Source organism: Pseudorca crassidens, chromosome 2, assembly GCF_039906515.1.
Source record: "Pseudorca crassidens isolate mPseCra1 chromosome 2, mPseCra1.hap1, whole genome shotgun sequence".
NCBI lineage: Eukaryota > Metazoa > Chordata > Mammalia > Artiodactyla > Delphinidae > Pseudorca > Pseudorca crassidens.
The window spans coordinates 171232125-171257718 of NC_090297.1; the positions used below are offsets into that span (position 1 = coordinate 171232125).

At 36.7% G+C, this 25594-nt stretch overlaps 1 protein-coding gene across 1 annotated transcript in view; it reads left to right on the top strand.

Moving 5' to 3' along the window:
• The window catches only part of USH2A (usherin), a 770355-nt gene that overhangs the window by 183804 nt on the left and 560957 nt on the right, over positions 1-25594 (top strand). Inside the window, exons 15-19 of the mRNA XM_067729757.1 lie at positions 4620-4778; positions 10723-11217; positions 12247-12516; positions 14160-14329; positions 19020-19164. Coding sequence (XP_067585858.1) covers positions 4620-4778; positions 10723-11217; positions 12247-12516; positions 14160-14329; positions 19020-19164 — 1239 coding nt within the window. The remainder of the gene's footprint in view (positions 1-4619; positions 4779-10722; positions 11218-12246; positions 12517-14159; positions 14330-19019; positions 19165-25594) is intronic.

The window sequence follows — 25594 nt, forward strand, 5'->3', positions numbered from 1 at the left end:
AGGTAGACATTATCATCTTCTTACTATAAATAAGAAAAGGGTCAGAGCATCCAACTGAAATTTGACTGCAATCTTACAATTACCAAAGTTCCCAAGCTGGGATGTAATCCCAAACTGATGGATGTAGTCACAATATTATACTTTCCTTCCTTAAAAGAGAGCCTTATACAAAGACCATTCTTGGCAATTTTGATTAATGAGTGTATGATCATTTTCTCAGAATCCTACTTTCAGCACAAAAAAGTGGATTCAAGTTATCTCATGCCCAGGGTTTCAAAATATTTATTCTTAGAGTGGTACTGAACTATCTAAACCTTCAGGTCTTTGAAAATTCTCATTAAATGTCAAACAAGCACTATTCATTCACACTGTGAAGTCAGACAAGATTGTGGTTAGAGATGGTCATAAAAAGTAATCAACTTTAAACATTTGAAAGAGCCTATGTGTGTATATATGTGTATGATTGTGTTTGTTGTCAAGGAAATTTTCACGTAATGCAAATCATTTTCTACATCCTTTGACATGGGACTGAAACATCTGTCTCTCTTTCAATCATCCCAAAAGTATTTTGCCGTCTTAGAAAATAGTTTAATGGTCAGTTTTGATTGCTCTAACTCTGAAATCTATTTTGTTCCTGAGAGCATGTGGAGTTTTAGATGTAATCACTAATATTCACTAAAAAACATTAAATTGCCATGGATTACGAGGCTCTTTGAGAGTGCTGTAGATGAGACAGTTTATGAGTCTTTGAAGTTCCACTAAGAATAACAGGATTTAGAGCCCTAAATTAAAATCCACTGAAAGATCAAATGTACTGTCAGTATTCAACCAACCAAAGTGACCATAGCAAAATATGGCAAATCATTGAATTCAAAAATATAAGGTGCTGTTTGGAAATAATTCTCTCTTCATGTGTCATTTTGAGATTGTTATTACTCACTATCCTATACCTAAATAGGCATATGGACAGTTAGAATTTTAACATAGTGATGAAAATTCCCTCCAAAAAAAAGATAAAGGGGAAGAGTGAGAATGTATCTAGGTTGAATATTTTTCTTGAAAAATGTGACATTAATATTATCTACCATAGGTTTAGAGACATTGTCTTTAGGAAGCCTATGCATAAGATACGGAATTTTATGTATTTCAAATTCAGTGCTCTTGATATACTTTCTTAAAATGCTATTGTTGGATTATCTCATGTCTTTCAAATGGAGTAGATCATTCATGAGTACTGATGAATTAGTAATAGCTCTTAGTTGAAAGTCTTTGCCTGGTGTGTTAGGATAACTTCACGTTACTACTCCATACTTCTCACTCTGCTCTGTTCCCCAAGATTCTGTATGTTCTGTGTCAGCAGGCTCTCTTGCCCCCTGACTCTCGGTTGGCTTCAGCTACAAGTAGGAACCTTCTAGTCATCTGGAGGAGGGCTGGCAGAAAGGGAAGTCAGAACATTTAATCCCCAGCTCCCTGTCTCAGTGTAAGACTGGCCTTGAGTTGACTCTGTCCTTCAATGAGTGGTCAGATGATGCTCTTCACACATCCCTTTCTGTCTCTGAGTGCTGTGCCCCTTCAAGCTAGGGATAATGTGTGAGAAAAACTTAACATAGCAGGCCTGAATGCTTGTCTTTAGAAAGACCTGCTTACAAAGTTGGCCTTTGGCTGGCATCTGGGATTTGGACTGTGTGATGGCTCCCACCATCCTCAGAATTTTTAAGAAGGGCTCACTGTCCCTTACATTTTGTACAGATTACATGGTTTATGCTTGTTGGGCTGCAACCCATAGGAAATACTGGCCTCCATTTCCCCAGTTTTGAGACCAAAGAAGGAGTCTGGAGTCAATGACAGAGACGTGAATGATTGAATGGATGGGGAAGCTTACATGTCTGAAGCAAGGTCCTGGAGTGACACCCCACCGTATGCAGGGGAGAGCAGGCAGGACATGGCTGTAGGCTTCACTGGGGGGTGAAGGGAGGGATTACCAGTTATAGGGGGAATTACTTCTGGCTGGCTCTTCGGTTACCAAAGAAACCAGCAGTGGACCACGCCCTTCACTGCCTCTGATAAGAACAGTCATTAGCTGGGACCTGGGGCAAGTATGTAGGAAGGTCAGTCCTCTGAGTAGGATGTAGGTGAAGCAGGCACTGGTTGAACAGAGGATGTACAGAGAGCAAGAGGACAGCCCTCTTGAGTGGCCTGACCATACGATGCTTAACACCTGCTTTCTTTCTAGGAGTTTGGAATTTTGGTGTGTGCCAGGCAGAGACTGTCTACATGAACAGTCCCCAGTATAGACACTGGGCACTGAGTTTCTAATGAACTTCTCTGGTTGGCAACATTTCACGTTTGTTTTTATATGTTGCTAGGGAAATTAAGCCCATCCTCTGTAACTTGAAGCTTGTGCCTGGTTTCCCCCAGACTTTACCCATGTACCTTTTCCCTTTTTTGATTGTACTCTGTATCCTTTTGTGGTAACAAACCTTACCCATGAGTAGGACTATATGATGAGTGAATGAATTTCTAGTGAATCATTGAGCCTGGGATTGGTCTTGACCTGTGACAGAAGTAGTGAAAGAGCTCTGCTATTACCATACCCCAGAGTACTGCTCCATGTCTTTTGATTCCTTTACCTTCTGCCCACCCTTTTGAAAAGAGTTTCTTTATTAAGCTCTTTGTTAAATCACTTGAGTGTGCATTTTCTTTTCTTCTGAAACATTGACTATCACCTAGTGACTGCAGATATTTCATATAATAATATTGATAATTGATCGATTCATGATTTAAAATTTTTTCTCAACAGAAAGATTAATGGTTTACAAAATAAGTTAACACAGCAAGCTGTGCCTTTGTCACTTTATTCAATGAGAAAGTCCGATTACATTATGCTTCTCTAAATGGATGAAGGGTTATGCATCTTAAACCAGAGGCGGGTAAATAAACTGGTGGTTGATTGCCCTTAAAATATAGTTAGACATTGTTTTTCTCCTTTACCTTTATATCTTCTGGGGAAAACAATGTAGACTGATTCTCCAAAATAGGGAGACTATGAAAAATATAGTGATAAGAAACAATGTGTTCATAGTATATATTTATACTATAAAAATATCACTAAAATAGTGAGGTGAATGCTCTTATGTGCCTGATGGAAGAAAACATATGATCTCTAACAATCACAGCATTTTTTATTTTATTATATTTTTTTGTGCTATACAGCAGGTTCTTATTAGTTACCTATTTTGTATATATTAGTATATATATGTCAATCTTAATCTCCCAATTCACCCCCTCTGCCCTGCTTTCCCCCCTTGGTGTCCATATGTTTGTTCTCTACATCTGAATCGCAGCACTTTTTAAATTGAAGTATAGTTGATTTACAGGGTTTTGTTAGTATCAGGTGTACAGCACAGTGCTTCAGTTATATACATATATTTATATATATTCTTTTTCAGATTTTTTTCCATTAGAGATTATTACAAGATATTGAATATAATTCCCGGTGCTAAACAGTAGGTCTTGTTGTTTATCTATTTTATGTATAGTAGTGTGTATCTTTTAATCCCAAACCCCTAATTTAACCCTTCTCCCCCCTCCCCCCCCCCACTGATTTCCCCTTTGGTAACCATAAGTTTGTTTTCTATGTTACAATCACAGCATTTTTAACAGGTGTTATAAACAATCATAGCAACTCTAACAGGTGCTTGGTGTTCATGTAATACATTTAATTTGTTTCTTGCTAATATTTAGGCTATTTAACATCCTTAGCATCCACAGCTATTTGTATCATCAGCTATTATTCTTTCTTTTACACTGTGCTCTGTGAAGCAAGATGAAACATTTTGCTTAATGGAATGGAAAACTTCCTTTTAAAAAATCCAAAAATGACACGACTTATTTCAAGTTTCAACACAATTTATGTGTATCAACTTTTAATTTAATTAAGTAGAAAATAAATATTATGCATCCTTGGATAGTTTCTCTGAAAAATTCAAAGAAAGAGGTGGAGAGTTAGAGAAATACTGTATGTTTTCATTTATATGTGGAATCTAAAAAAAAATGAACAAATAGAACAAAACAGAAACAAACTCATGGATACAGAGAACAAACAATGGTTGCCAAAGCGGGGAGGTGGGGAATGGGTGAAATAGGTGAAGGGGATTAAGAAGTACAAACTTCCAGTTACAGAATAAATAAGTCCCAGGGATGTAGTGTACAGCACAGGGAATATAGTTAATAATGCTGTAATAACTCTGTATGGTGCATTATCTATACAAGTATCACATCACTATGTTATACACCTGAAACGAATATAATATTGTAAGTCAACTATACTTCAATAAAAAAAAGTGCTTATGTAAACTTTTGTGGTTTCTTTCCCCCAACCATATTCATGTCAGCTGCATTGACCTACAAACGTATTTTATGTTTATAGATAAAAAGCTTTGTTTTAGAGAACTCATGATGTATATACCCTTTGTTTATTAATGTCTTGGTAAACCACATGTCTTCTTGATAAAGTAATCCTGAATCAGAAAGACCTCTTTGCTGGATATCTTACTTAAGTTTACTTGTGTCCTTATTGATTGCCTTTGCTGATACATGCTCTCTCCATTGTAATTTAGCTCCATCCCAGCAACCTCCACCCAGAGGAAAAGTTCAAAATTCTTCTGCTATCAGTGTTTCCTGGAGTCCACCTGATTCTCCAAATGCCCACTGGCTCACTTACAGGTTATTCAGGGATGGTTTTGAAATCTACACAATTGAAGATCAATACCCATACAGTGAGTTTCAAGGTTTGGTGATGGAAAGATATAATATTCTGAAAACTGATACATTAGTTAAGTTCTTTGACCTTGAGGAGACGTGTTGTGGTCTAGCATGGAGCGTTTCAGCAGAGAGAGAATCACAAATCTCCCTAGTAATCAGAGAAACGCAGTGAAAATGAGATGCTTATTATTTGTTAAGATGTGAATGCTTATCAAAGCTCAAAGATGGAAACAAATTACCCTTTCCAGGATTAATGAGGATATGGAGAAGCTAGAACTTACATAAACTGCTGGGCTATCTGTGAGGGTTCATTGGTATGACTTTTCGCATGGGATAACTTGTTAAAATATGTGAGAAACCTTTTGCAAACCATTTGACTCAGCAAACCTACTTTAGAAAATGTATCTCAAATGCATAGTCATAAAGGGACACCAAATCACAAAATATGTCCAAACTTGCACTATCTGTAATTGCAAGATATTGGAAAAAGTCAGACATTCAAAAAACTTTCAGTAAATCATGGTACATGACATAATAGAATCTGGTGCATTATTAAGTAAATTATAGAATATGGTCACCTATAAAGTGCTCTCTTAGTTTAGTTATTAATGAATGGGAAATGTCCATGAAATACTGTTTAAGGTAACTAAAAGATATTAAAATCATCTATGAATTATATTTTAATTTAAAATATATAAAAATACTGGAAGACTTACAACAAACTGGTCTATGATTTTTCTGGGTATAAAGATTATAGAAAATTTATCAAATATTTCTATTATAAGGGGTTCACATTTTAAATTCTCAGGTTGAAAAATGGACTTTTCAAAAAGGGAAATCAGAGTCCTAACATTCAAGCAAATAGTATAATTATATGCATACATTGCCATTTCCACAGAGGTAAAACCCAGCAACATGGAACTAAATTGAGATAAGGATGTGAACAAACCATGAAGACTATCTTTGCACCTGAAACTATTATGAAGATTTTGAAGGAGCTTGTAGAAATCAAACTATTTAGACCCATTATCTTTGAAAAGATTTACTCAGATGTTTTAGATACTTTTTCCCTAAAGACAGAAGGAAAACTTGGAAATTTTCTTCCAGCCTTGTGTTCTCTGATGTTTGCTTTGGTCATGTTTAGCTACAAGCTAGTTTAAGAAACTAGTTTAAGAAATTAGTTTAAGAAACATTGAAACAGTGATTCCAATTCAGGTTTCCATGTTGTTCTCTTTGTTTAAGACCCAGTTTTCCAAATTCTAGTTTACCATGATTAGTTAATTAGAAAAGTATATAAAGCTATGTAAAAACGCTGAAGTTCCATAATCTTTCTGAAAATGCTTAGGAAGGTGCCTTGTTTTGACATATTGATTGGCGTTACAACTTTTGCATAGCATACAGTTTTATTTTGTGTATACTGTAGTAGGTTACATTTTGCACCCAGTTCTGTATGACTTACGTTACTACATTCAGTACTTTGTGTTAACTCTAAATGTCTCTTCAGTGCCTCTAGTCTTCTTTGAAGTTAATGGAAGCTCTGAACTTTATAATGCAGATTGCAAAGGGAAAGGAACATCTGTCTACATCTGCCATGTTGGCAAAGCATCCTAAAAACCTGCTACTAGAATGTTTATTTTCTTCCAAATGTCAGCATGATCCAGGTGTCCTGAAACTTAAGTTTTTGTGATAGAAGAAGAGAGAGTTATTAAAATATTGAAAGTGATTTTGAAGATGACACTATTACTGGTTGAATTATTTCTTAAGTTGTATATTAGGGTCACTCTATTTTCCATATAGGTTAATTCAATAGTAAGATTAAACCTCAATTATACCCCTCAACCCAGAGGCATGTTTTACATAGTAACATATAGTGATCTATTTTATAGAACATTACATGTGAGTACAACACTCTGGCTCTTTTTCATGATTGCACTAATATAGAATCCAAATAACAGTTTCTTACACAATAAATGTGTGCTCGTTCACTAATCAGAAATTTATATAATCCTATTAAACAGGTATTATTTCTTAAATCCTTATTTTTCATTAAAAAATGCCGCTTCTGGCATTTCTTGACAATCACTGTAATTAATGATATGCAAATTATCTGCATGATGGCATTTGAACAGTAAGAACAATTGGTTAATGCTGTCAGAATTTTGTATCATTCTAATAATACCCTCATGTTTATTACTCTATTTCCAGTGTGTGGATAGCATGTGTAATATGAAGAGGAAACAGTACTTATATCCAGTCATATGAACACAAATCTCTGGGTTAAATAAAAGCATTTGGAATTATAGGTGGAGAATCATTGGACTTTTCAAAGAAAATTAATAGTGTGTCTTCCAAGCAAGTTTGACCATTTGGTTGAGACCATTATAGAATTCCTTGTTAGAATAAAACTTTTCCTAGCTGGCCTGATGCACTGCGGGATTCTCCAGGGCAGTAGTTTCCAACCTAAGATCATAACACACCGGTATTTTCATTTTTAGATCTTGCAAATTATTTGTTCTTAGTAATACCTGCTAATAATGATGGAATAATTTTAAAGTTTATAAATAACTTTTTAAAAGGAAGTTAAGGTATAGTCAGTGGTTCCCCTAGGTAACATTTCACTCATTTTGCATCCTAATTAGCTTTCAAGAGTAGAAGAGAAAGGTGTAAGTTAGCACAGTGGGGATTGTACATAATCAGCACCTAATACTATCTCCCCTGCAGTCACGATTAGGGCTGCCAATAGGTATTTTATGTGTTATGGGGTGAAGAGAACAGCTATTGTAGGAAATAGCACACTTTTGATAGTATTGAAGTTTTAAGGGGTGGTCAGTAAATCATATTATTTTTTCCTACTTGAGTTTGAAACTAAAGGGGAACTAGACATAAGGATTCCATCTATAAGATGGAAATGAAAAATAAAAATCATCGTCATTATTGATAGAAGCCAGATTGGAAAATATACATTTTCTCCTGCAGGAAGACAGATTAGAAAAGGATGCTTTGCTTTGTTTTCCCCCCAAATTCACAATCGGTTAAATCTTTTCTCCTTTGGGTCGCCATGAGTGGGGAGATAGTCCTTAAATGTTACTCCAGGGAAATGCTTTCACAGGGAAACTAGAGGAAGATTATTTCTACGTGTGACCATTGCTTACGTCACTAGGGACATTAACATAGTTTAAGATGAGAGTTTTAAACAACACTGTATCTTAGTGAACTCTGGTATTTCATTTCTACCTTTAATGTCATTATCATTTATTATTCCATACACATCAAAGGATCAATGTAACAAGGGTAAGATGGTTCAGTTACCTCTGAGAGAAATAAACCTAAAACACCCAGAAAATATAAGCAGGGGATAAGAATGAAAACAGAATAGATGAAAATCAATGTTTTTTATTATAAGGGTCTTAATACTATTTCCTAGAAAAAAATATGTATATGACGAATCATTCATTCATTCTTTGTTCACTGCTTTGTTCACTGCTCACTGCAGACCAGGAACGATACCAGCCACTAGAAATACAAGGATGGAAGGAACAGTTCTCATTATTGAAAAGAGATATAGATAAATAAACCAAGATTACAAAGTAATATATTAAATATTGTACAGAATAGACTTAAGAGTATTAAGAAATATTTTTAGAATATTTCTGAGTATCCTATAAGTGGAGGAGGGGTAAGAAGCAACCATGCCTGTGAGGGCAGAGATAGTGATTGAGAACCACTGAAAGTTCCGCAAAAGCGGGTGATGTGAGGTGAATTAACCAGATACCACAGTAGAGGAAGAATTACTCTCATGGAAGAAATTGTACAAGACGAGGCATGAAGGTGTGTGTGAGAAAATAAGGTTAATTCAGGCAACTTGCACAGCTCCATGTAGCTCTGGTGGGTGAGAATGCCACACACGGGGGCTGGGGTCAGCCAATATTGTGACCCAGTGCATCTCTAAAGAGGAATTTCATGATATTCTTGTGCAATAATTTCTCTAAACACCTGATTTTGATTTGAATTTGTATAACTTTTTATTATAAAAGTGGTATATCCAATTAAGAAAATGTAAAGGAAAAAAAATTAAAGCATCACAGTTCCAGCATTCTAGTGCAAAAATGAATTTCATTTTGGAAAATTTCTGGGAGAATATGTACTTCAGTTTATTTTGCATAATAATCAAGTCTATGCAGTATTACATTTCATATTTTTTCTCATATTGCTGTATGGTCTTCATCACTATTGTTTTAAATAACTAATATAATATTAGAATCCTATTAATGTAATATTAGACTAATATAACTCATTAAGAAATTCAACTTTAATTTATTTAAACATTTCCTATTATAAATAACACATCAGTCATTTTATATGCTTCCCAAGGAAATGTTTCCCAAGAATATGGCTAAAGATCATGGTCTCATAAACGATTTTTTAGTGTATACTTGTACAAATTATCAATTTGTTGCCTCTCCGTTTCAAACCTTGGCTTCATTGCCTTCTTTGTGGTAATGGAGCTGGAACCTGTAAACATTTCTCCTTTACTAGCCGGTATGATGTTGCACTCTATCAGTAGAGGGTGTTGGAGGGATCCTGCAGGAGATGGAGGTTTCTCTTCCTGGTTCTGGTGTGCACCCCTCTCAGGAGATAACTCAACAAGTGATGTTCAGCCGTACACAGCTGCCAGGCTACCCTTGGGCAGCTTTTCCCCAGGGCCCCAAAGGGCAGCTTTCCCAAGCTCTGGCCCCATAAGAGCGAGTTCTACAACATGCACCCCAGAAGACAGTGCATGGCAGTCCCAGTAAATTCTTCTGATGCCCAGGTGGCATCTTCCCCTAGTACCACAGACGGTGGCTTTCCAGTGAGTTCCATGGTGTAGCCCCTCATCATGGGCAGCTTTCCTTGGCACTCTGCCAGTAAGTTTTTTCTCTATAAGTTCTGTGGTAGAGCACCTGAGGTGCTAGAGGCCAGATTCCAAGGGAGTTCTGCCTTCCTGGAACCTCAGCGAACTTCACCGTCAAGTGGGCCACGGTTGCACCCCGTCCAACAAAGTCTGATCTCATCCCAGGTCTTATCTCGTCCAGTTCTGTTCCTTCCCTAGGTGCTCTGCTTCAGCCCTGGGGGTCATGATTTTTCCCTGTCTCTGTCTCTTCTCTTCCTGCATTCTTTAGAGGTTTCTGGTCCCCTAAGTAAGTACAACCCTTTTGTACTCAATCATTCTGTGTATTCCGCTTTCCTTGTTCAGATTACTCTGTGCTTTCTGTGACCTGACTGGACTCTAGTCTGATAGTCAACATATTTTCATGAAGAATTTGCAGTGATATATGTAACAGAATGTCAAAATAACCCTTCACTCAGATGGTCACTGTCTTAGTCTGTTTAGGCTGCTATAACAAAATACCACAGGCTGAGTCGCTTCTAAACAACAGAAATTCATTTCTCAATGTTCTGGAGGCTAGAAGTCCAAAGTCAGGGTGCCAGCACGGTTGGGTTCTGATGACGGCCCTCTTCGGGGTTGCAGTCTGTCAGCTTCTCGCTGTGTCCTCACATGGTGAAAGGGATGAGGGATTTTTCTGGGCCCTCTTTTGCAAGGGTACTAATCCCATGTGTGGACTCCACCCTCATGATGTCATCATTTTTCAGAGTCCCCCCACCTCCTAATACCATCACCTTGGGCATTAGGTTTCTAGCATATAAAAAAGGACGCTATATCATACAAAGAACAAAACAAAAGCTTTAGCTTCTAAATATGCATCATTACAAAAGGCACTTTTCTTATGTTGTACTGCACAATAAAAGTAACCAATATTTGCTTCATCTCAGTTTTTAAAAATATGAACCATACTTTTATTCAAAAGAGTGGATTGGTGTAGTTTAATCTAGTTATGTTATGTAACAGAAAAATAATTAGAAATGTTTCCTTGCCAATTTGTGGAATGTAACTCTTTTCTTTTTTTTTTTAAATTTCAGGTATTCAGTACTTCTTAGACACTGCGCTGTCACCATATACCTCCTATTCCTATTACCTCAAGACCAGCAGCTTGAGTGGTTCAACAAGGAGTGCAGCTGTCACGTACAGGACAAAACCAGGGACCCCAGAGGGAAGCCTGAACTTAAGTTGTATCAGTCCTATTAGCTCAGACTCTGTGACACTTACCTGGGCTGTACCTTCAAATCGTTCTGGTCCTATCGAGAAATATATTTTGTCCTGTGCTCCTCTAGATGGCATCCAGCCCTGTGTTCCCTATGAAGGTCCTGAAACCACCGCTACCATCTGGAATCTGGTTCCATTCACCAAATACCGTTTTGCTGTACAGGCGTGTACTAGCGGGGGCTGTTTACACAGCACCCCTCTGACAGTGACCACAGCCCAGGCACCTCCCCGAAGGCTGGGTCCACCCAAGGTGCGGAAGATCAGTTCCACAGAGCTTCACGTAGAATGGACTCCACCGATGGAACCAAATGGTAGGAATTCAAGGCCTGGATTTCCCATTCTTGGGTAAAACATGAAGGAGAATCTGGGTATTTGGAATTGTGCAATAAGATTCTGACAACCATTTTCAGTTTTATAACTGCATGATGTCATAATTGGGAAACAATTTCTAAAGATATACTATTTGTCCTGGTTAGTAGAATAAGTATATTTCTTTAATCTAATAACAAATTCCACTCATTTAAATTGCCCCCTAGAAGGCTAATATTATCTTTGCTCTTAGTGACATCTGCCATAACACGAATGATGTTTCTAATTTGAAACTCACTTAGGAAATGCATTATATTTGACTGTGTCACAAGTTAGGGCACCCATAAGCAGTAAATTTTCTTTTAAGCAAGAAGAAGATATGAAATAATACAAAAAAATATGTATATAGGCTAGCTGACTCCATTAAGTTAATTTTTGGGCTTATATAATTGAACCCTTGGTTATACAGGCCAGCACACCTTCATAGATTTTTAGTAATTTAATATCATGTGCGTATTATAACAAAAGCTTTTTTCTTAGGATTTTTAAGTTACTTGATAAAACTAGGTGGAAATGAACTGTAATATTCTAATATTTAAGTAAACAAGGCTTATGTTAAGCAGATAATCAAATTAAAATCCCCAAATTTGAAACTATACAAATTGAAGGTACAGTGATCAAATTTCCGAAAAGAGATAGCCATTCTTAGTATAAATTATGACCAATCATCCTGAAAAATATTGAATTTACCTATCATAAATTATAGTTATTTTGTGTTTGTACACTTTTGCACTGTTTTCATTTTCCATGAATATGCTTTTCAGTAATATGCATTCATGTAGCTATCAACTTGTAGTTTGGTTTTTTTTTTTAATAAGTACCTATCATGTGGATTACCAAGAAAATAAACAGGTAATTGAGTCAGAAGAACAAGGAAAGCCAGGACTCTTCACATAACCTAACATCACCCCACCCCTAAAATAGCCCATTTGTCTAATAAGTCCTCTTTGTCCACCGTTTCACTTTTCTAGGCATAATTATAAGATATGAACTATACATGGAAAGACTGAGATCTAATGGAGAAACCAGGTCAGCAGAAAGTCGAGTTTTTCAGAGCAGTGGCTGGCTCGGTCCTTACCCACTTGCAGAATCAGCCAGTGAAAATGCGTTAGAACCTCCCGAACCAACCACAATCGTCACTGGCTTGGAGCCGTACACCAAGTACAAGTTTAGAGTCTTAGCTGTGAACATGGCTGGGAGTGTGTCTTCTGCCTGGACCACAGGAAGAACGGGAGAATCAGGTGAAGACTAATGCTTTGAACTCTACTTTGGAAACTCCTGAATGAAAATATTGCCTCAAAGTAAAGTCAATAGCACTAAATACATTCGAAAAGCAAGAGTTGTACATTTACATAAACCAAGGAAATATTGAATGCATAGATTGGTTTCATAGATAACTCAAGGTCACAAAGTTCTTGCAGTAAGTTCTAGGGAAAAAAATAATGTTTTAGTTGTTACTTCAAGGCGCCAAAATGACTTAACTGTAGTTATAGTCTTTTGGGAATGCTTGTCAAAAATAGCAATTGGTTTCCAGTCCTGAAGTGGGCTGGCCATATGTCCCATCTTGCTCCAAATTCAGTACAATTTATGTTCAGTGAAAGATATAACTGTTACCAGTTTTACAAATCTGTTTTTGTTTTTCTTTCTCTTTCCAAAACAAATAGCTTAGGTACCAAATTGTACCTTAAAATATAATCCCAGACATCAAAATCTATAATTCCCAAGTGTGTTTATAAGCAGTTGGCAATATGGTAAGGAAAGATGGTGAAAAGTTTTAATTTTCTTAAGATAGCTTTACTAAGGCAAATGAGATATTTTTAATCCTCCACCTCATTCTTTATATTATAAACACTTCAAATTTCATGAGCCCATGACAAAAAAACTACACTTTTGTTATGCTTTGAATCTATAGATATACAAAGAAACCCACATCCCGATTTAAATTGGATCTGTTCGGACTGTGGAGGGTAAGTGTAGCTTCAAGTTTGATGTCCAAGGGAATCATTTCATGAATAAAATGTGCATTGTGCTTGAGCACCTCTTAATGACTCCCAGCCATCTTGTCCAAATAATAGGGCCATGATAGCACAAGTGATGAGCCATGGCATTCTGGAAGGGGAAAGTCAAGGTCAGAAATGAAAAGTAATGGATGAAACAGCAATACTGGACCCTCATAATCGTATGGGTCACTGGCTAATGAAAGTGCAATGAGGTCCTTTGATAATACACCTTTGGTTAACACATTTAAAATCCATATTAAGATCTCAAGGATGGCAGGAGGAGAATGTATATGTGTATGTCCCTGAACATTTCAATCCAGATTTATTGAAAACTTTTCGAATTTCTTTGGGGTTATTTAGAATTTCGATTTCCCTCTTTCTAAAGAGTTATTTCAATTTCCCTCTTTCTAAAGAGTTATTTCGATTTCCCTCTTTCTGAAGAGTAATATTCTCCCAGGAGCTCAGTGAATTACTTCTCTATGTAAGAAATCCAATATGTCGCTATGCATTGTTCAAAACTTTGTGGACTGAGACATATTCTGTTTTTGTGGCTTCTCCTTTCAAAGACGTCATAAGACCTATGGTTTCCTCCCCAGCTATCTACTAGTTACTTTTATGAACACAAGCAAATTCCTATTTTTTAATTTTGTAAATGGAAAATATCTTTGTTAGTAATGTGAAGGTGGAGAAACATCCTTGCAGATATAAAAATAAGTGAGTGAGTAGCTTTTATACACACCAGCATCTTCTTTGATTTTTAAAAATTAGAATATTACGTAAGGAGTGAGGTGTTTCAGAAACTAGGATAAATGTGTGGATTCAGGTTGAAAACCTGTGAATACGGCGTTCATTGTCTTGGCTGTTGTTACTGTTGTTGTTAACAGCGCCTGTATTCATGACCCCTCCTTCAGTCTCCGCCCTCTCACCATACTCGCTCAATGTGTCCTGGGAGATGCCAGCAGATAATGTGACAAGAGGAAAAGTTGTGGGGTATAACGTCAGTATGGTTTCTGAACAATCACCTCAACAATCTAGTCCGGTGGTGTTTTCACAGGTATTGTTATTTTCAACTAACGACCTTTCAGAATTGAATTATGTCTTCATATTGACATTTTCTGTATTTGCAGAATTCCGACAGAATTTTCATTTATATTGGGTTGGCCAAAAAGTTTGCTCAGTTAATGAATACATTCAATAAATTTCTTGGTGAAAATGAAAAATGTGTCTTATTTTTACTTAAAACCGAATGAAGTTTTTGGCCAACCCAATACAAGCCTTAAAGGGGGCATTCGTTTCTTAATATAATATTTATATATACAAGGCTCTAAATACTTATATCACTCATTTTTCCTAATATAAGGGTATATGGAAATAAAGTTGGTATAACTTTGTTTCATGAAATCTGCTTTGTCCACTTAGCATATATCCTTAAATATCTTGCAAGAAGCTGACATTCAGTAGCTGTGTACTATCATATTATCTGGGTACACAATAATGATTCAACCAATCCACAATCAATTGATACGTCTATTGTATTAATTCTCTTGGAAATCTAAATGACATTGAGAAGAACATCTTATATGTACATTTTTCATATTTCTATTTCCTAAGAATAAATTCTGAGGGATGCAGTTTATCACAGCTTATAGCAAAGGTTGCGAACATGTTCAAGGTTTGGGATATGTAGTGACGTATTTCCTTCTAGTGAGTTATATCCAGCCAGCAGTAATGAGAATAATGATCATAGGTTAAGATTACTGAGGCTTTACTGTGTACATAGACTAATTCATTTGATATCTATAATAATCCTGGAGGATGAGAGGCTCTTGTTACCCTCCAGTTTATGGTGTGACCAGTGTCCTTTCTATCAGCATAAGAGTGACCAATGACAAAGACCGGCTGATGTCAACTGGACAAGTCATTCTGCATACTTGGCTGTTTAGCATCTCTTCTGAGGAAGATGCTCTTTGGAGGACATTAACAGGACATGAAAAGATCTTCGCACTTACTTGTTGCCCTGTCCCATGGGCCTATCCACAGTCTTCTTCCCTAGACATCCTAGTTCCTGATTTTCTAGTCTTTTTTTCTTTTATGGCCATGTTCAATACAACCAAACCACAGCCATATAATTCAGGGACCCTTCCCTTTCCACACAGAATAAATCACCAGGTGCACTACCTAAAGTTTTGCCCATTGAAAGGATTTCTTTTTATTGCTGGGTTTTAGGACCATCCCTGAATGGAGCTATAGAGCAGCCAGCACCCATTTTTGACTTCATGAACCACATACTAAGACAACCCAACTGCAAACCAAACCACATTTTTCTACTCTCACAAGTCTTAAGGTTCCTCCAAGGAGTCATAGGTAGGAGTTGAGATTGAGCCAGCAGTGTCAGAATGGTGGATGACATGTGGGTTTGGATTACCAGCTACAACAGCATATTATGCGTTCTGGCTGTCACTTGTATTATAATATTCTATTCCAAGGAACTAAGATAAGAAAAAAAAAAACATAGTTTATACAACACATCCCAGAAATCAACTTGTTTTTATCCCGCTTTTACCAATTACTTGCCATATCACACATCTCTGTGCTTCAGGTTTTATTCATGTGTAAAATGGGAAAACAATTCCTGCTTATCTATACAGTTTTTGTAGAGCTTAAAGAGCTTGACAAATATTAGATATTGTTATTATTCGTGATTATTAATGGGATATGGCTACATTACATTTTATAAAATATTCAGTGGGACAGGAAAATTTTTATATTGACAAAATTTATGTATATAAATCTTTTGTTTGTTTCAGAGTCTTTTCTTTGTGTCTGAATTAAAATAAGAATATAGATATGTCACTTTATTGTCTCTCTTATACCCTCTCCTGCAAATATTCATCTACCTAATCATATATTCAAGAAAGTGAAATCACAAGTGGCAAAGTCAAATTTTTTATGTTCTCAACAATTAAATTTGTATCCACACTGACCTGAGCATGTCTTGTTATAATCTTGGTAAATAAATAGCCAAAATTTCTGGGGAAAGCCTACTGTAAAAATAACTGTTAAAGGATCTTTACCTAAGAATGTGGTAGATGACATATATAGAAGTGATGCTATTATCATTGTAGTATTTTAAACTCCTACAAAGTTCTTCTCACCTCTTTAAAGATTAATCCCACAAAAAACTTTCAATTAGATACATCCTTTAAGACTTGTTAAGATGAGTCTATGGACATGATAAAGACACAGTTTATCTGAGTGATGATTTTACATGCCCCAAGCTCTAGGCTAAGTGTCTCTTAAAAATCATGTAATTTATAACAACTATATGTAGAGAAGAAGTAAAATTTCATCAAAATTAGTATTAGTCTACATTTTATCTTTATTACATTCATTTTGTGTTCTTTAAAAATTTTTTTTAAATAGATCTTTATGGAGTATAATTGCTTCACAATACTGTGTTTCTGTTGCACAACAAAGTGTATTAGCCATATGCATACACATGTCCCCATATCCCCTCCCTCTTTTTTTTTTAACCTTTTTTTTGGAGTATAATTGCTTTACAATGGTGTGTTAGTTTCTGCTTTATAACAAAGTGAATCAGTTATACATATTCATATATCCCCATATCTCTTCCCTCTTCCGTCTGCCTCCCTCCCGCCTTCCCTATCCCACCCTTCTAGCTGGTCACAAAGCACCAAGCTGATCTCCCTGTGCTATGCAGCTGCTTCCCACTAGCTATCTATTTTACATTTGCTAGTGTATATATGTTCATGCCACTCTCTCACTTTGTCCCAACTTACCCTTCCCCCTCCCCGTGTCCTCAAGTCCATTCTCTAGTAGGTCTGTGTGTTTATTCCCGTCTTGCCCCTAGGTTCTTCATGACCATTTTTTTTGTTTTTTAGATTCCATATATATGTGTTAGCATACAGTATTTATTTTTCTCTTTCTGACTTACTTCACTCTGTATGACAGACTCTAGGTTCATCCACCTCACTACAAATAACTCAATTTTGTTTCTTTTTATGGCTGAGTAATATTCCATTGTATATATGTGCCACATCTTCTTTATCCATTCATCTGTTGATGGACACTTAGGTTGCTTCCATGTCCTGGCTATTGTAAATAGAGCTGCAGTGAACATTATGGTACATGACTCTTTTTGAATTATGGTTTTCTCAGGGTATATGCCTGGTAGTGGGATTGCTGGGTCGTATGGTAGTTCTATTTTTAGTTTTTTAAGGAACCTCCATATTGTTCATCCCCTCCCTCATGATGTGTTCTTGAGACAAAGAATAATTTCTTTAAAAATGATTCAAGTTTTTTAATTAAATAAGAAATACCTTAATGTATTTTATCTTAGAAACAATTTCATTTTCTAAAAATCTACATTAAATCCCATGAAGATTGTGCTAAATAAGATAAATCTTATAGCAATATTAAGTAAGATTTACTCATTTTAAAGTTTTATTTTTCTTAGAAAATTTTAAATCACATTGCACAAAAGAAAAAAGTTTATATCTTCAAAACCTAAGTAGCCATTTTAAAATTGGAAAAAGGATTAATAATTCAGTGTTTGAAGCTTTTCTGATTTCTAAATGTAATTGCAAGAAAATGGTGCCAGTGTTTTAAATTATTCCTAGATATTTTGAATCTCCAAAGTCACCTTTATTTCTGAAAAATGTTATGTAAGCAATATAATTTATATTCCAGACACACTGCTTTCTAGAACTTCTCAGTTTATGAAATTTTAAAGTCAGTACCCAGGCACATATTCCAAATGAATTTTATTGTACTCCTAAAGGGAAAACAAAATCTAGAAATTGACTCCAAATGTTATTAATCTTTACGGTTAGCTGTAGTATTTATATTTATGGAAGATTATTTCATATGAATGTATATCAGTATCCCTTAGAAAAATAGCTTTGTACTCATGCTTGCTGTCAGACTATCCATTTTAATGACTTTTTTTTCCTGAATATAATCACCAGTGGTCTTTGTATCTACAGACTAAGCAAATTTACATGGTTGCTTTTGATCAATTCTGGTTATAATGACAGGACAACCTCTCAGTGCTTATTGTTTAATTACTTGTTTATGGACCATAGAGTCTCCTTTGCTCAAATCTGCTATTTTCATTTGAAAATGTGTGATAAAGACAGGATTTCAAAAAAAAAATGTAACTTTGATCAATCTGCTTATGCTCAGTTGTACAAGAAAGATAATTGAGAATTGACTTCATGTGGGTGCTCAGTAATCTTTCCTTTTTTCCCCTTTTCCTTCCTGTGGCTTTTTTAAAAAAAAAAACAAATGATGGGATTGATTGAACGTAGTGACATCTTTCTGTACCAGCTCCATCTCCTAGCATGTGGGCATTACTGCACTGGGTTCATGTTGGCCAAGCCCCGTGGTTTTATTTGGACTTTTTCACGATAACAATGACAGTGTCACCATTCTTTATCTGTACCATCAGTGACACGAACTGCACCACCATGCTGCTTTATGAGGCAATAACTCGGTTTCCTCATTTATCCACTCAGGAACTGGATTATTACCTCATAAAGCAGTGTGATTGTACAATTATCAATTAAATCCTAGCTTGTTGAGGCCCTTCAAAAATAATCCCTTTTCCTAATCGTGCTTGGCAATAATTCCCTCTGTCAGAATTCCTGGAACTCTGCTTGTCAAGCTAATATTTTTCACACTGATTAGCTATTATCTGACTTCTATTTCTTTTTGCTTCACAGGTGTTGTACACTGCTAAATCCCAAGAACTGTCTTATATTGTAAAAGGACTACAACCTTATAGGATATACAACTTTACTATTTCTCTCTGCAATTCAGTTGGTTGTATAACCAGTGCTTCGGGAGGAGGACGGACTTTAGCAGCAGGTAAGCAAGTTCTAAAGGACATGAAAAATACATTGTGTATTTATAAACAAAACACCTACAAAGCTCAACACCTTCTTTAGTTTGGACTTAATATTTGTCTTTTCTGCTTTCTCCTTCTCCCTCACTAGCCCTTATTGCTACTGACCTTGACATAGAAAAAGATGACACAGAAAAAGAAACTTAAGAGCCCTGAACATTCCTGAGTTGCAACTGTGTCACCATAAGAAACATAATTAGATGCAGAGTGACTACAGGGCTCCCACCACCCTAAGTCCTAAAGGTGTCCCAACAATTGTTTGAAGTGTTTGGCAGGCTTCTTCTGAGGACTCAGAATACTCCTCCTCTCAATCCTAACTTTTTTTGTGTGGGATTTGGTCTATCCCCTCCTGCCCCATGGAGCTAACAGCAGACATCCAGAAATCACTGGGTTGCCCTGGTGTCATATTTTGCCTTTATTGGATAGGCAGTAGTGTGCTTATTAATCTTTTTATTATGAATATGAAGCTCCTAAGTACATAAAATTGAAATAACGACTTGTTATCAAGTATAATCTTACCAGGAAATAGTTTGTATAATTTTTTGCTTGCTTCACTTATGACAAATTAGGTTCACACAAACTTGATTACAGGTATTATTAACACCTATATAACCCAATTACTTACCATTTAGGATATTTTCAAATCAGTTTTTCTGTCAGCATCCAACAGGGCTTAGATTCCTGGTGCTCTTTAAGGAAATGTCCAGATGTGAGGAGGTTAAGAGACTCCTAGGCAATGACAGATAGCATGCAAACATGTTTAGCTATGAAAATACTCCTTAGACCTTCTTCCTTACTGTCTTCATATACAATTCCATAGTTTTTGTCTTGTTTTATTTTGTTTTCATTCTGGAAAAACTTGTTTGGCTCAAATTATCTTGTATCAATATACAACAAACTTCAAATATAACAAGTAATTTTGTTTCTTCAAATTGTCCACCAATGATGGGGACTTCCCTGGCAGTCCAGTGGTTAAGACTCTGTGCTCCCAATGCAAGGGGCACGGGTTCAGTCCCGGTTGGGGAACTAAGATCCCCACGTGCTGCGTGGCACGGCCAAAGAAAAAAAAATTTTTTTTTTCAATAATGAGAATGACTCCAAAGTTCCAAGTAATTATGTTTTATTATCTCTGACTGAACTCTTTGCGTTTTTACATATTTAACCTATAGGTACAAGTATTTATGGAGTACCTAGCTTGAACAAAAAACACCGTGCTCCTATAAGAATATTTATTTATTTTTATATACTATGTTATTAGAGAGTTACAGGGTGTGGATAACAGGGGAAGACTCCCTGTCTCTTTTAGAAAAAATGACATAATTTGGGACTAGAGGTTAAAAATTAAAAGGGGAATCTGTCCTGGGGGCTGGAGAAAGTGGAAACAGAAACCACACCAACCAAAGGTTGGCCTGAGATCTAGGGGAGGATAAAGGGACTCCGATGATGTGACCGAGCAGAACTGAAATCACAGCTTCTCAGGGTTGTAAAACATTTCAAAGTCATCTAGGGTGACTGTCTAGCCAATATTAATATATCCTATGCAACATTCCTTCCAAGTGTTTGTCCAACCTGTGTTTGATCCTTTAGTGGTGGGGGAACTACACCTCTCTGGCACATCCTACCATGTTTAGAGACCTCTTTGAAACGCAATTTCAAAGGCGATACTAATCCAAGATACCTCCCTCTGGTTCCTATTGAACATTCTCCTTCCACTCCCTTGCGCGCTGTCCTCACTCTAATTCACCTTCGTCATGACATCACTTCCAATAACATCTTCAGTAACAATACCCCCAGCCAAGTCTTCTCTCCTCCAGGCTGTGTACTGAGGGACCTCTCAGCTGCACCTCACATGCCCAAGTTTCCAGCACTGTTAGGACAGGCTCTCTCCTTTAGATAGGATCTACTCTGTTTTTTTCATAGACACAAACTAAAAGAACTGAACAGAGACATGCCAGTCCCCAGAGACTAGACAGACCCTGGGCATGGAAAGAGAAAGGCAGGGAAAATGTCTATAGAACGGTATCTTCCCTGCTTAATGGACCAATGATCACATCTGTGTGAATGTCATCCTCATTGGTTGCAGTAAGAGTTCCTGGGCCGTGGAACTCGCTGCGCCCCAGTGCTATGTGCTCTTCTTCTAGTCACTGGTGAGGAGGCTTAAGGCCACTCCATCCACTGGAAGCTGAGTGGAGCAGAACTCATCTAGGCCCTCTGAGTCCTCTCCCTGCCTCTTTATCCCTGAAAAACAGAACTTGGAAACCTCTCATAGTCTCCGAAAGCCATGAGATGTGCAAGTTAATTGACTTTTTCAAATAAGAGTTTATTTGTGTATTTTAGGGGAAAATGATAAGCCAGAATGCTGCAACTTGAATTTGGGCTCTGCCATCTACTAGCTTTGTGACCTTGAGTAAATTATATGATCTCTGTGCCTTAGTTTTCCAATTTATAAATAAGGATAACCTATTACACGGGGCTCTCCCGAGGAGTAAATACATGTTACGTATTTAAAGCAGTGCCCAGCACAGAGTAAATCCTCAAAAAATATTTATTTTTAATCAAGATTTCTATAACTGTTTTGTAATACTTTTCTCAGTCACAATGTAAATGTTATAGAATGTCTAATCGAATGTTATCGAAGTCATGCAATTTATTTTACAACTTTGTTTCCGTAACAGTATTATAACACAAATATAACAGTGGAGAGTCCTAAAACTAAGGATTGAATGGCAAAAGTAAACTGTAGGGGGGCTAACTTCGAAAAGCATCATTTTTCAGTTCCGTAAGGAGCATGTTGTTCAGAGTTATGGCATGCATTTCAGGATTTTGATCAAAAACGACACATTTCAAATTTGTTGTTTACAGTATAGAGTTAATAATGTGTCATAACCATATTGTTGCTGTGTTTTGCTGTGAGTGATCAATTCAGTCAGCATCTATTAAGGTTCCTATTTAAAGCACTGGGTGGAGGGGATTCTAGTAGAATCCATTCAAAGATACCTTAATGGTGTCTGCATTAAGGTACTGACAAATAACAGGTAGGGTTAACACCTTGGGGGAAAGGATAAAAGAAAGCTATGGGAACGGAGAATACCGGGATAGATAGCTTTGATTTAGGAAACTGGGAAATTAGCTCAGGTTAAGTGGCACTTGAAATGGACTATAAAGAATTGGTAAATATTTTTGCAGCTATTATACCATGTGTCACTGTTTGAGGGGCTGTTCCATACTGACATGATGAAAGCTGAGGTTTATAGAGATGTCTCTGTCAGTATAGTGTAGAATAGATTAAAGTGTGGGAATAGAGACTGGTAGACATTCCAAGGGGGCCATGAGAAAGTAAATCAGATAAATAGAAGGAAAGATTAAAAGAAAGGAATAGGGGCTTCCCTGGTGGCGCAGTGGTTGAGGGTCCGCCTGCCGATGCAGGGGACACGGGTTCGTGCCCCGGTCCGGGAAGATCCCACATACCGCGGAGCGGCTGGGCCCGTGAGCCATGGCCGCGGAGCCTGCGCGTCCGGAGCCTGTGCTCCGCAACGGGAGAGGCCACAACAGTGAGAGGCCCGTGAACCGCAAAAAAAAAAAAAAAAAAAAAAAAAAGAATAGAGTAGATCAAGGAAGGGAAATCCACAGATTAAGAAGAGAGAGAAATTGAAGATGACAGTAAATATCCTAGACAGTGGTGATGCCACTAAATCTAATGCAAGAGACGAAGAAAGAACATATGGGAGAAATAAAACCATGAGTTTCAGTTTGATTATCTGATGGAAACACATCCATGACAATTATAACCAGCCAACAGCAGAAAATGCAAATCTGGAGCTTACGAAGGATGCGGGTTTTATAGTCACCTGCATGTAGAAGGAGGCGAAACTATGGATGCTAATGTATTAGTGAAGGCAGGGAAAATACAAAATAAAAGTTTACATCTCAGTGAATGCTCACATTTTGGGAGGAAGAGGAAAGGAGGAATAAAGGGATCAGAGACGTGGTCAGAGTTAGAAAAAGAACGTAGAAAAAGCAGTATCCAAAAACTCAAGGGGAGAGAGAATTCTAGAAGGAGAATGTTGTCAGTAGGGTCACATGCTGTAGGGAAAGTAGGAAAAATGTAAACTGCAAGGAACGTGGGGTCACTGATGACTCTCTGGGCTGCACTCTGATTAACATGGTTAGAGCAGAAGCTGGAAGGTAAAAAATTCAACAGTTGCAGGAGAAGATGGGATAGTAAATTTTAAATGTGTAGTTTTTTGTCCTTCGCCAGCATGTTCCTTCTACTCAATTTCCATTAAAAAAAGAACATATTAACTTTGTTCACATGTGAAATCCTTTCTTTTCTGAAGGAAAAATTATTTTAGTGTTCTCCTGGGAAATTTTTTCTTTCTTTATCCCTTCATTTATTTTGTCAGAATTCTCTGACTCTTCATCTGCCAAGCAGGGAATAAAGTCACTTACATGACAAAAGTATAAAAAAAAATTTTTGCTTGCCACTGGATTTATTATGAAATATACCATTTTCAGGGGTGTTTGGATCAGGGAGAATGGACTTGTTTTTATTAGAATACAAAGAAAACCCCAGCAATTACAGATCCAATATCCTTCTTGCCTCCTTTGTTTTTAATAGGTGAATAAGGTTTTTTTTTCTAAAATTTTCCTAGGATTAAACCTCTGTGCGTAAGTGATAGATATTAAGTCATAGAAATAAACAGTGAGAAGGTCAGTTCTTTTGAATGGTCAACAGGTTTGTTGACCATTGTAGGAAAGGAATAAAAGTTAAGTTGCAGCTATGATCCTTCCTGCTCTGTTTCTTCTAGTAATAAAGTTACAATTTGGAGGGTATATATTACTCCAGTGAATTCTAATGGATTTGTGAGAAATTTAACTCAAGTCTAAATGTAGTTCATGTGAGTGAAGCGTCAGGAATCAGAAGAAGCCAGCGACCATTTAAAAATTTTGAACAGCACCCAAAATTAGAAGTAGTAGTCAACCTTTTCGAAGCACTGAATCACTTAAACATGTTATTTTTCCTTGAATCTCAGTCACAGAAATCAAAAAGATACTTGTAAAGATGTATGTTTCATTAAAAAGCTCGAGCATTATAATTTGCTCTCTTTGAAGTATTTTTTCAATTAGATATTATTAGAATTACACATTTCGTCCAGAATATTTATTGCTTTAGTTTTGGTGCCCATGACAAAGGCTGAGAGCTGATGTGAGAGAGGTATTCTCCCAGGAGCGGCTGCATCTCCATTGCAAAATCTTCAGGAAACTGTCATGGGTGGCTTTGGAGTTGCTTCTGGGTATATAAGGGTCATAAACTGATGGACTGGGCACCCTTATACTTTTCTTGAAGATTACCCTTTTAATCTAATAACTTTGTACATTTCCACCCTTTGTGAATTAAGTACAAATTAAACCTTCCTTCAGAGAAATTCCTTTTGGAGATCCATTCCTGGAGGAAAAATGTCCTATTTCCTTTACCTGTCATAAAATGACCTCTACACTACAAGCTTAGAAGTGCCCATCTCCCATTAAGCAAGTAATTAGTGGTGCATTAAGATTTTTGTCTGAATCCGAAGTAGAATGTATGTTTGCGTCTGGGTTGAAAATACACATTGTTTTGTATGCAGGTACGTAAGTCTTTTCATTGTGAATAGGACCCAGAGTGATTAAACAAGCACTCTTAATATGTTAATTTATAATTTTAATTACAACAATCTTGTATATATAGTCATTAGTGAATACTAATATAAATATTTTTCTACCTTTTTATTCATAATGCATAAACCAATCATCCAGTTACTTCTCTGAGGTTGCCTGTTTTTGTTTCATAATACAATCTTTGTTCTTAGTTATGAATGCATTTTGTTCGTTCCTGTCTTGAATAATCCCTCATTAAGCTAGTCACTTTCTGCTCCATGCTAAAAAGGAAAAATTATCATGCAAATGTGGCATGCCATATTAAAAAGCACATTACCAAACACTTTTGTTGCTGTCCTTCAATTAGTTTCCCTTCTTTGAATTTAATTCCATTTGTTGTTAAACTACCGACTTGATGTATGGACTCATGAATCTCAGGCTGCTGCCAGGAAAGTGGGGGAAAAAAAAAATCAAAGCCTCTTCGAAGAGCTGCAGAGGCGAGCTGAAATGAATTTGCCTCACCTTTGACAGGAGCACTTGAACAGCAGTGAAATCCTCTGCGGATTCAACTTGGCTAATTATCCAATTATTTATTTCAAGAATAAAGGCACTGTTTTACAATTAGAGCAGTGTAAGTCAATCTGAGAAATTTGGTAATGACAGATGACTTAAGTCACTTCTAAGATAAACAGTATCTGTGCACACTTGTCTCACCCAGTCTTTTCAGGCAGCAGTTCTCACGTCTTAGCATCAGGGAAG